Source organism: Dipodomys spectabilis, unplaced genomic scaffold (assembly GCF_019054845.1).
Source record: "Dipodomys spectabilis isolate Male_0828 unplaced genomic scaffold, ASM1905484v1 ptg000043l, whole genome shotgun sequence".
Lineage (NCBI taxonomy): Eukaryota > Metazoa > Chordata > Mammalia > Rodentia > Heteromyidae > Dipodomys > Dipodomys spectabilis.
The window spans coordinates 13086564-13096929 of record NW_024870720.1 but is presented as its reverse complement, the minus strand read 5'-3'; the positions used below and the strand labels follow the sequence as shown (position 1 = coordinate 13096929).

The 10366-nt window shown below is 52.8% G+C and overlaps 2 protein-coding genes across 2 annotated transcripts; both read right to left on the bottom strand.

The window, feature by feature from the left end:
- Positions 1-587: 587 nt before the first annotated feature.
- Zar1 (zygote arrest 1) lies at positions 588-3336 on the bottom strand. Its single transcript, XM_042678362.1, has 4 exons — positions 2404-3336; positions 1280-1372; positions 1120-1194; positions 588-731 (listed from the first exon to the last, which is right to left on the bottom strand). The coding sequence occupies exons 1-4, from the start codon at positions 3334-3336 to the stop codon at positions 588-590; spliced, it is 1245 nt and encodes a 414-aa protein (XP_042534296.1).
- A 1014-nt stretch (positions 3337-4350) lies between these two features.
- Slc10a4 (solute carrier family 10 member 4) lies at positions 4351-9615 on the bottom strand. Its single transcript, XM_042678444.1, has 3 exons — positions 9017-9615; positions 8162-8372; positions 4351-5142 (listed from the first exon to the last, which is right to left on the bottom strand). Exons 1-3 carry the CDS (start codon positions 9613-9615, stop codon positions 4630-4632), a joined length of 1323 nt encoding a protein of 440 aa, XP_042534378.1. The 3' UTR covers positions 4351-4629.
- Positions 9616-10366: the final 751 nt, after the last annotated feature.

Below are 10366 nucleotides of genomic sequence, written 5' to 3'. Positions count from 1 at the left end.
CACCTTCTTAAAGAAGCTGCTCATAAACAGCCACCTATTCAAGCCTCATTTGTAACACCAGTCAGTCCAACAAGATCCCTCAGCAGTTGGCCGGTGCATGGAAACACATCCACCTCCACCTCCTCCCCTGTGTGCCCTGGTGACCCCCATGGCCTCACACATCAAGGCTGTACCTGGACTTCCCCAAAAGACCGCTCTCATGGCCAAAAGATCTTTAATTCAATACGCATCTTTCTTAGAAGCTTCAGCTCTGTCTGTAGCCCCACGCAGTACCTCTCATGTGGATGAACCTCTATCAATAGTTTCTTAAGTGCCTGCAAACCTGGCTACCACAGACTAGCCTGTGCCATCAAAAGACAATAACAAAGTCAAGGTGACTGTCAGTAGCACAAGCTCTCCTTAAACCTTGACACAAATTGCATCCAAATCTTTAGGATTGTTTTTGCAGCATTTTTTATTTGCAGGCTCTGTCCAAATATACTGCCTTTCACAAAGGATTTTGAGAAGGGATGGTGGCAAGAAAGGAGAGACAGAAAAAGCTTGTCTGTTCCACTTGACACATTAGGCAGGACCATTTTTCACATCCGTTAAATGATGTATTTGAAGCTGAAGGTGCTGTCGCAGGAGAGGCGCTTGCCCTTGCATCTCCCACACAAGTCTTGACGGTGGGGGCGTTTAGGGTCCACATGGCGAAGTCTTACTGGGCAGGAACATCTAGTTCTTTGACAACTCTGAAAAATCAGTGTGAAAAGTACATAGAAAAGATGAACCTTAGGACTTCAGAGTGACTTGTCTACTCCAAACACTTCCTGAGTGCTATCTAAGGCAGGTGCCTGGGTTTGGCATCACTACATACATCCTACCTAGCAATGGGAGTAGGGGGAAGAGGCTCTCTGTGGCAGCAGGTTTGATTCTTAACTAGGAACTTGTTTCACAAGAAACTTAACAAGTTTCACTCTGCTTTTGAGGGTGAGGAAGAAAATAAGTAGGGGATGCACTTGTCACTGAAAGCCTAATACAACTAGGATTTGCAAGAACAGAAGCCCTTAGAAAACACATTCGAGAAAATGCGAAACATCCTCCACTACCCAGTTCAGACAAAAACCGTAAACAACTTACTTGGCAGGTGATGTCTTCCACCCGGTAAGGGTTGTAAGACTTCTGACAAGTTCTGCAGAACTGTTTGAAGTAAACCTGTGATGAGAAACAGATACACTTAAAGTCAAAGCCCTGCAAACCTTTGGGCAGGAAGATGCCAGGCCCGGGCAAAGTCCCTTACCTTGCTGGTGCCCTGCACACACCACACGTACGCGCTCTCCCAGCGGATGTTGCAGTCCTTGCAGTGGTAGTAGCCATACTTCTGCTCTAAGAACTGAACAACAGGATAGCAGAGTTCAGCCAACACACACCTGAGAACCTTTCAGAGCTTGGAAGGTTCTAGGTGATCCTTAAAATTGGCGACTTCATTTCACATCATGGAGGAAAGTGGGACAAGGTGTGGGGAAGTCTCCAAAATCTAGTGAGCTAATAATAGTCAAATAGGGCCCTCAAAACAGATTATACGCCAGGTGAATTTGACTCACTAGGCAGGTGAAAAAATAAAAAACATTCAGGGTTCTTGGAAACTTCTAGTTCTTTGAGGAGGCCTTTGCTCAGTAGGATAATGCCTGATCTTTAAACATTCACAGATGAGAGTTGCTATGCTAAAAAAGGCTCCATCTCTCTGATACTTTATAAGATGTTTATCTGCAAAGATGAATTTCTCTAGGCTGAATTCAGTTTCCATCAAAAAGTCCTGCCACATATCTGTAAGCAAAAGTTCATTTAACTAGGAACTATGGTAGAACATTCCGTTATTCTTAAGCTTTCCCTTATCCCATCGGATGAGAGATGACCTTTAAGATTCAGGCCTAAGAATTTTTTAATTGTTTTTAAGTGGATTAAATTTAAAGCAAGGCAAAGCGAGGTGTGGTGGCAAACCCCAGCACTTTGGGAAGCCGCTAGATCAGTCTGGAGGACGTAGTGAGATCTTTTCAACAACAATAATAACCGCCAAGGCATTTTTCTACGGGAGTTCTAGCAGTCCTGTGACATCGCTGAGGGATGCCACATTTAGTGGGGACATGGGAACAGAGTTCACCCTGGGCCCTATGCTGTGTGTGGATCTCAGCTTATCTGAACGCTGGTCCACACTGGAGCCCGGTGCTCACGTGCGAATCCTTGGCGTATGGGGGTGACCAGGTCAGAGTGGCGGCCAGTAAGAGTCCACTACTGGGAAAAGATGGCCTTGGCCTCAGCCAACGTCTGCGAAATCCCAGGCCGGCCTGGCCATCTCCACGTGTCCCTGAGATGTGGGGCCGAGCGCAAGAGGAGACCCCATCCCAGAGCCCACCTGGGCCTCACCTGGAAAGGCAGGCGCTCGGCGCCTAGCTCTGTGCTCCACGTCGGGGGCCGCTCCAGCCCGGCAGCCTCCTGGGCGCTGACCCCGGGGTCCCCGTCCCTCGCCGCCGCTGCTGCTGGGCGCAGCTGCCGATGCTGAGGCGCGGGCTTCGGGGCCGCCGCGTCCTCCCCGGATTCCACGGGCGGCCGGGGCCCGTCCACGGCCGCCTCCTCCCCCTCCGCCTCGTCCTCCTCCGCCCGCGGCGGTCCGGGCGTCCTCCCCGCCGTCTCTCCCTCCTGCTTTCGCGCTCGGGGGCTCGCGGGCTGCGGGCCTCGCTCGGCCTCCAGGAAGGCGGTGAGGCGGCGGGGGACCGGCGAGAACACCGCGACGGTGCGCGGAAAGCGCGCGAGCCGCGGGCCACGCCCCGCAAGGCTGCCGGGCTCCGGGCCGGGGCTCCCGCGCTGCGGGGAGGCGCCGGGGCCGCGCTGGGGCTCGGGCGGCGGGGAGGCGCCGGGGCCCGGGCGCGCGGGCGGCGGGTCGGGCGCGGGCTGGGAGTCCGGGGCGCGGGGGCGGCGCGGCAGCGGGCGGCGGCCGAGCGAGCACTGCACCGCGGCGTCCCGGCGCGGGTTCACCTGCACCGCCACCTCGCGGCTGCCGACCCCGCACGGCCGCGCCCCGACGCCCGCGCTCACCCGCGACAGCAGCGCCAGGAGCAGCGCCCGCCGGTAGCCGTCGAGGGAGTCGGCGGCCTGGGGCTGCGCGCAGCCGGGGAACGACGACGCGCCGGCGGCCGCAGCGCCGGCCGAGGCCGAGGAGCCCCCGGCGCGGAGCCTGCAGCCGGCGGCGGCGGCCGTGGCCTTGCCCCGAGCGGAGAGCGGGCCGGGGACGGGGTACGCGCAGGGGGCGCACGCCGGGTGCATGTTCCGGCCCAGCACCTGGGCCCCCAAGGCCGCCATACACGCAGCCCAGCTGCTCCCGCGCCCGCGCCCTAAATAGGCGGCCCGGAGGAGGCGGGAACACCCCGGCCAATGCCGCCCTGCCGCCCCCTCCATCGTGTCCCACACCTTCCCGTCTCAGGAAACCCTCTCCACACGGGGCTGGGCGCGAGAACCCTAAGGGGATGCACAACCTGGGCTGGCGCTGCCAGGAAAAGTAGCGATGTGTTCATGACCTCGTGGATGTGAGGACGCTCACCCGAGAAGGAGCACGGGGAGCCCAGCCAGGTGGTCCCCATCCCCAGGTGGTCCCCATCCCCAGGTGGTCCCCATCCCCAGGTGGTCCCCATCCCTAGGTGGTCCCCATCCCCAGGTGGTCCCCATGTGTCTGTGCCGCCCGCCGGCCCGGGAAGGCCCAGCGCCCAGGGCCTAGGGCTCCTGAGCAAAATGCCAAGGATTGGAAACTGGCTTAAGGCTGATGACCTGTTCTCAGGGCAAATTCAGTTCCTTTCCCCCATCCCCAGCCCTTTCTCGATGTGTTGAGATGCACACTGGGGCACCTCTTAATCAGGCTGTCTTCCTCTTGGGGTACCTCGCCCCCCACATCTTCCCGGCCCATGGGAAGTACCAGTTTGCCCTGACCGAACACCCTTCTTCCAAAAGATGCCCTGTCTTGGGATGTGCTTACATAAACACAGAAGGGGGAAAGAACAGCTTTTATCCACTAGAAAGATGTTAAGTGGTTCATTACCAATAAATGTCAGATCAAGTCATCAAATACATGGTCATTTTCTGACAGGATACTGGCTTGACAATAACAGACTATATTTCACTGTTTTGTTGACCCCTTCTGGACTTTGCTAAACACGAGTCAAAATTCAATACTGTCAGGTATTTACAAGTTGAGCAAGCAACACTTTGTTTTACAATTGCATTAAATTCATTTACGCTTTACAAAGATCGCTCATTTTACTCACAGGATGCACCAAAATCCTACACTTCCAACCCCTGTTTTTCAAATGCTGTTATCTCTAGCTGCAAAACATTCAGAGAAAATGGGAGTGGAGAAAACCTAAAGTCACAGGTAACCAGATGAGGCTCCAATTTAGGTGATCCAGGTGGATGACATATTAGAACAGTGATTTGTAATTTATGAGGACACTTGGTTACTATGCCACTGCAACTTTACAATGGGAAGATCAAAATTGTTAATGGAAGGGGAGCGAATTGTTACCCTTTCTGTAAACATACGCCTACCACAGGCCATAAATATGAATATATCCTCAAGACAGGCGCTCCTCTGCATCTCCATGTTCAGAGCGAAGTCTGGGTGGTTTCCATCATTATTAAGTTATCTGCTTGCACTGTGCCATAGGAAGTGTCTGCCATCTCCTCTTCTTTTAGTTTCTTATAAGAAATATCTGTATCTTCATCTTCATCTAGAGGCTCTCTCTTGTGCAATATCTCACTTCCATACATCTTGTATATTAAAACGAATATCCCTGCTTCCGCAGACTGGAAAAGGGCATAAAGTAAGGGAAACATGTACATACTTCCTATGAAGCGTGGGGGGAAGGCCAGTTTGAGAATGGCTGTACAGAGCTGCACATTCTGACTTCCTGTTTCCAGACAAACAGTCCTCTTGCAGTTGGGTGGGAGCTGGAATAGAGTAGCTAAGCCATAGCCTGAGGCATATCCTGCCAAGGGCATAAAGATGGCTACCACATAAACAGATGCAGGAATACTTGCCAGCAGTTCTGGTCCTAACATAGTGCCCGTCATTATGAAAAGGACCACCAGAGTCACCAGCAGAGACCACAGGGAAATCTGGTAACAGAAACGCACAGACAAGCCATCAGCAAGGAGATCACTGAAGAGGAGGAACTCAGGCAGGAGGTTCCTAGGCTCTCGGCAGGGGACACCCATCGAGTCTGACCTCCCGCACAAAATGGAGACCTTTGATGGAGATAGGTCACTGCTTCAGGAGGCATCCAAATCCACGCAGGACAACTCTACTTGTTCCTGTGTCTAATGGTAATTTGCCTTCTCTAACCTCTGGCTGGTGCTCTTATGGGCCCTGGGGGCAATAGAAAGCCAGTCTAATTCCTTCTGAAAAACAGTCTTTGAAAGCTGATAAAATAGTGCTCTGGAAGACTGTCCCCAGCTTCTCAGCCTCCATTATGAATCTTCATTGTTGTGTCCTGACTGTTCAGTATGTGTGTTTAATTTGTGAGTGGGCCTCACAAAAATAGAACTGAGCTCAACACCCTCAGGGATGCGAGGAATTCTTTGCAATGTTACAACACCCCTCCTTTTCATTTGTTCATGAGAAATATCCCATCTGGAAGTTCCTAATGATGGTTGGGAATTATTAAAACAGATGGGTATTGGTACTATTTGACTATAAAACACATCATGTTGTTGTTCTAACATCTATTCAAGTAGGACAAGTTGTGTAAATAGCAAGGTAGAAATCTAAAAGGTCTCCTTCAGATTGGTAATCACCTTGGCTTTTTATCATGAGAGTAGGGTGATCCAGAGTGAACAGATATAGGATTTTGGCCTGTGTTTCTCTGGATACGTAGGGAATCCTTTTGGAGACTGTAGGATTAGCAGATCAGTATCTGGGCTCATCAAAAATTTGATGTAAAAGATGCTAAAATAATTATTCTATGAGGTATTCATAATACACATTTGCAACTGGCAAATACCAAGCTATTGCAGATCCCAACTTAAATTAAAGTGTGTCATGCTGAAAACATTGACAGGAAATCTGATATTCGAAAATATTGGCTCCAAAGTTCCTTAAAACAATGAAATTACTTGAGTGAGGAGATCAAATGTGCATTTAGAAGTTTTGGAAAAACTGTAACAAATTCTAAAACCCATGTCTTAAGAGTGTGCTAATGAAAGAATACAGATATTGGAGAGATAGCCAATTTTATTGAATTGTCTCTATTATTTCAAATAATAGCTTATTTGATAGACTTTCTTTTGCAATTCCTATTGTTTTATAGTCAATGCCATTGCATTGCAGCTTAATGATTAGGCTTAGTAAATTCTGAATGCATCTCAAGATTATCTACAGGATCTTGTAGAAAATGTGTAAAAATATGTGCATATTTATATGCTTGTACATATTTATTACACGAACATATACATGTTTATTATGGAGCAGGGTTTCCTTTTTTCTTCTTCAGGATTTCTTTTACTCATTTTTAACCTGTGTAGAGAGCAGAGGCTTCTTTTTTCACATTCATAAAGTCTGGCTCCTCTGTATAATCAGAGTATTTCAGAAAATAGGCTAATCTAAGTAACACACCAAAGATTCTACCTTCTTAAGTCTGCAAACTTGAAGTGCTGAGGGGGCTTTTCTCCTCATTTGTCTACAAGAATTTGGCTTTATAGTTTATGGTAACTATAGATTTTTATCTGGTGAACTTCCTAGGTGTGTCTTACTCTTTCGCATTATTTTTTAGTTTTCAAAGAAGTCTAATTTGCGAGTATTTTATTTTTTTCTCCAGGCAACTATTAGAAAATGTCTACCACCACAAAAAAAAACCCACCAGTGTTTTAAATAAAACAATATTGGAAATATTGCCCACTTGAAAATAGTACTGTTTGAAAGTACTGCTAAAATAAAAGAACCCACACTACCATGACCATTAGAAATCATAGAAGAGGGCTGAGAATGTGGCTTAGTGGTAGAGTGCTTACCTAGCATGCATGAAGCCCTGGGTTCGATTCCTCAGTACCACATAGACAGAAAAAGCCAGAAGTGGTGCTGTGGCTCAAGTGGTAGAGTGCTAGCCTTGAACAAAAGAAGCTCAGGGACAGTGCCTAGGCCTTGAGTTCAAGCCCCAGGACTGGCAAAAAAAAAAAAAAAAAAAAAAAAAAAAGTCATAGAAGAGAGCACAATGGGGAAGGAAAATGAAACACAAATTAAGTAGTGGCAAAATCATCTACTTTATCCGGGATCCCATTTCTTTTATGTTGCAGAACTAGTATTTTCTGCATTGTATTATGTTGACCCAATATAATTTTTCAGTGTCTTAATCTGAGCAGTTCTAACTTATTTTTCTTTTAAAAACTGATAAAGTATTTTAAAAGCACAAGGTTTTTCAGAGCTAGGTTTCTACTTTTGAAAATGTAGTAAAACCATTCTAAAAGAATGAACATCTTGGGGCTGGGAAGGTGGCTCAGTAGTAGAGCGCTTGCCTTGCATGCATGAGGCCCTGGGTTCGATTCCTCAGCAAAAAGAAAAAAGCTGGAAGTGGCACTGTGGCTCAAGTGGTAGAGCACTAGCCTTGAGCTGAAGAGCTGAGGGACAGAGCCCAGGCCCAGAGTTCAGGCCCCACGACTGGACCCAAAAAAAAAAAGAATGTACATCTTTATCTAAATAATCTTCTTTAATCTGCCTCAATTTTAAATACTATAGATTACATGGGAAAACACTGCAATGTCATCTGCACACACACACACGCACACACACCATGGCCTGCTTTCTCCCTAGAGTTATGCTGTGATGCTGTTTTCAATCAAGCTGTATCTTTGGAGGGTTCTTGATAAGTAGCCCTGGCTGGTCTCAAGGCAGAGCCTCCTGCCTCAGCCTAAGACTGCTGGGATTATAGGATGAACAAGGACACCCTGCTTAAACTAGATCCTAAATAGAGCTATCATGGGAGGATTTCCAAAAAGTAGATATTAATGTTGGTCGCATAAACTTGTTTCGAAGTGTATGCATGCATACATGTTTTGCCAAGCCCTTTCCAGCCTTGGTACCATTTCAGCAGATGGGCGGAGCCCAGAGAGGCCAGGTGACCCTGGAAAGGAAGGGGCGCCTTACCTTCACGATGTAGTCAGCCACGCGGTTGTACTTGTAGCGGATGAAGACACCCAGGCCGATGGGGATGAGCGTGCTGCAGAGCGTCAGGGTCACAGCGCCCAGGGGGAGTAACTGAACCAGCGGGGTGTTGATCCAAGCCCGGCTGTAGATCCACAGGCAGAGGGGCATCAGGACCAGCGCCAGGAGCGTGGAGGAGATGGTCATGATGATGCTGCAGAAAAGGAAATGGGAAGTCAGACAGGGCTCGGCGCCAAAGCACCTGCCAGCCCTTTCCTTCCATGTTGGGGAGAGGGGAAGACAAGGGGACCGGAAATGCAGGGCTGAAGTCTGCAAGAACATCAGGAGCTCACAGAAGCCCACAGGAAACAAGAGGGCCCCAAGGCAAGACAAAGCAGCCACCACCGTGAGGCCTGGGTCTGGGTGGTTCTCAGAACAGGGCCATTCCCCTCCTTCATTTTCTTGTCCTCTTCCCAAGTACTGCGCACTGTTGGCCCTGGGTTCGACCCTGTCAGCGCGGGCGGATGCTACTTGTTGGATTAAGCGCAGAGATGCTGCGCTCTGGGTGAGATGCCCGTCTTCATTGGACCAAGGGCTCCAATTTGCTTTTGATGAGTTCGGGCCGAGACTTAGCTTTGGACTTCCCCGCTTCTCCGTGTGTACACAGCGGGCCCCTGGGCCAGAGGGTGCGGGGAGAAACCCCAGGATCTTCCAGCAGCTCCGTCCGGGCCCCCTCCCCCGGCCCGGCTCGGCCCTTCCTTCCCTGGCGCCTCGCCCCGGCCACCCGCGCCCCCTCTCCTCCCCGGTTCTGGACCCGGGGCCGTCGGCGCGGAGGGCGGGCGGGGGGGGGGGGCGTACCTGAGGTTCATGTCGCCGTCCACCAGCAGGGACATGAGGTTGGAGAGGTTGCCGCCGGGGCAGCACCCGCACAGGAGCACGGCCACGGCGGCCACCTCGTCCAGGCGGAGCATGAGCGCGAGCAGGAAGGCGAGCAGCGGCAGGAGGCCGAACTGGCAGAGCGCGGCCAGCAGCGCGCCCAGGGGCCGGCGGACGTGCGCGCCGAAGCGGTGGGCGTCCACGGTGCAGCCCAGGCCCAGCATGGTGATGCACAGCGCCGCGCCCACCAGCACGTTCAGCCCGTGGTTGAGCGGCGTGTCCCAGAACGGGGGGTCGTGGGGGGCCCAGGGCCGCGGGAACGGGGACGGGCCCGGGCCCGCCGCGCCGCCGCCCGCCCAGGCGCTGCTCGTCGGCTCGGGGACCGGCGTCGGGGTCGGGCTGGGACCGAGGCCGAAGCTGAGGCTGGGAGCCAGATCGATCCCGGGCCCCGGGCTGGGGGTGAGGACGAGCGGGAAGTCCGTGCCTGGGCTCGGGCTGCTGGCGTTGGGCTCCAGGGTGGCGTTGTCCGGCGGCAGAGAGGACGGGGCAAAGAGCAGGCTGGCGTTGTCCGAGCCGTCCATGATGCTGTCGGCGGTAGGCTCCGATCGGCCGCGCGCGCCTGGGTCCGTCTCCACCGCCTGTCTGTCCGCCGGTCCGTCTGTCTGTCTGCTGGTCTCTCTTGTCTCTGTCTGCCCGTCTGTCTGTCCGTCCGTCCGTCAGTTGGGGGCCGCTGACGTGCCGGGTCGCGTCAGAGAGGCAGGCAGATAGACTCTCCTGCTCCTCGCCTCCCAGGCTGGCACTTAGGAAAGTGCAGCCCCGCAAGGTGAAGCCGCCCCGCCCCGCACGCCCCGCCGGCCCCGCAGGCCCCTTCGGCCCCGCCCCTCCGAGCCCGCCCCGCCCCGCAGGCCCCTCTGGCCCCGCCCCTCCGAACCCGCCACGCCCCTCAGGCCCCTCTGGCCCCGCCCCTCCGAGCTCGCCCCGCCCCTCCTAGCTCGCCCCGCCCCACAGGCCCCGCCCCGTCGAGCCCGCCCCGCCGGCCCCGTCGGCCCCGCCCCTCCGAGCCCGCCCCGCCCCGCCGGCCCCGCCTGTTAATCACCGCTAAGTGGTTCTAGCTGAGCGCGCCAGCACCAGCGCCAGCCAGGAACAAAGACACGACCCGGCCAGCCAGGACACCCGCCTGGCGACCCTCCAAGCCCTCCGGTGGGCCCGGCCTCTTTTCCTTTTTAGTTAAAAAATATACATTTTCTAAGTCACACATGCACCTCGTACGTGAGGACCCACGTGGTGCTTGGATATTTCTGTGCACACGGTTTCGTGTTGCAATCAGGCTCC

Bases quoted from the DNA above. Each gene is read 5' to 3' on its own strand.
- Zar1 (XM_042678362.1), bottom strand. From the start codon at position 3,336: ATGGCGGCCTTGGGGGCCCAGGTGCTGGGCCGGAACATGCACCCGGCG. The intron at 1,373-2,403 runs GTGAGGCCCAGG...CCTGTTGTTCAG, and splicing joins CCGAGCGCCTGCCTTTCCAG to TTCTTAGAGCAGAAGTATGG. The intron at 732-1,119 runs GTAAGTTGTTTA...CTGATTTTTCAG, and splicing joins TGGAAGACATCACCTGCCAA to AGTTGTCAAAGAACTAGATG.
- Slc10a4 (XM_042678444.1), bottom strand. From the start codon at position 9,615: ATGGACGGCTCGGACAACGCCAGCCTGCTCTTTGCCCCGTCCTCTCTG. The intron at 8,373-9,016 runs GTACGCCCCCCC...CCTTTTCTGCAG, and splicing joins GACGGCGACATGAACCTCAG to CATCATCATGACCATCTCCT. The intron at 5,143-8,161 runs GTAAGGCGCCCC...TTCTGTTACCAG, and splicing joins TGGCTGACTACATCGTGAAG to ATTTCCCTGTGGTCTCTGCT.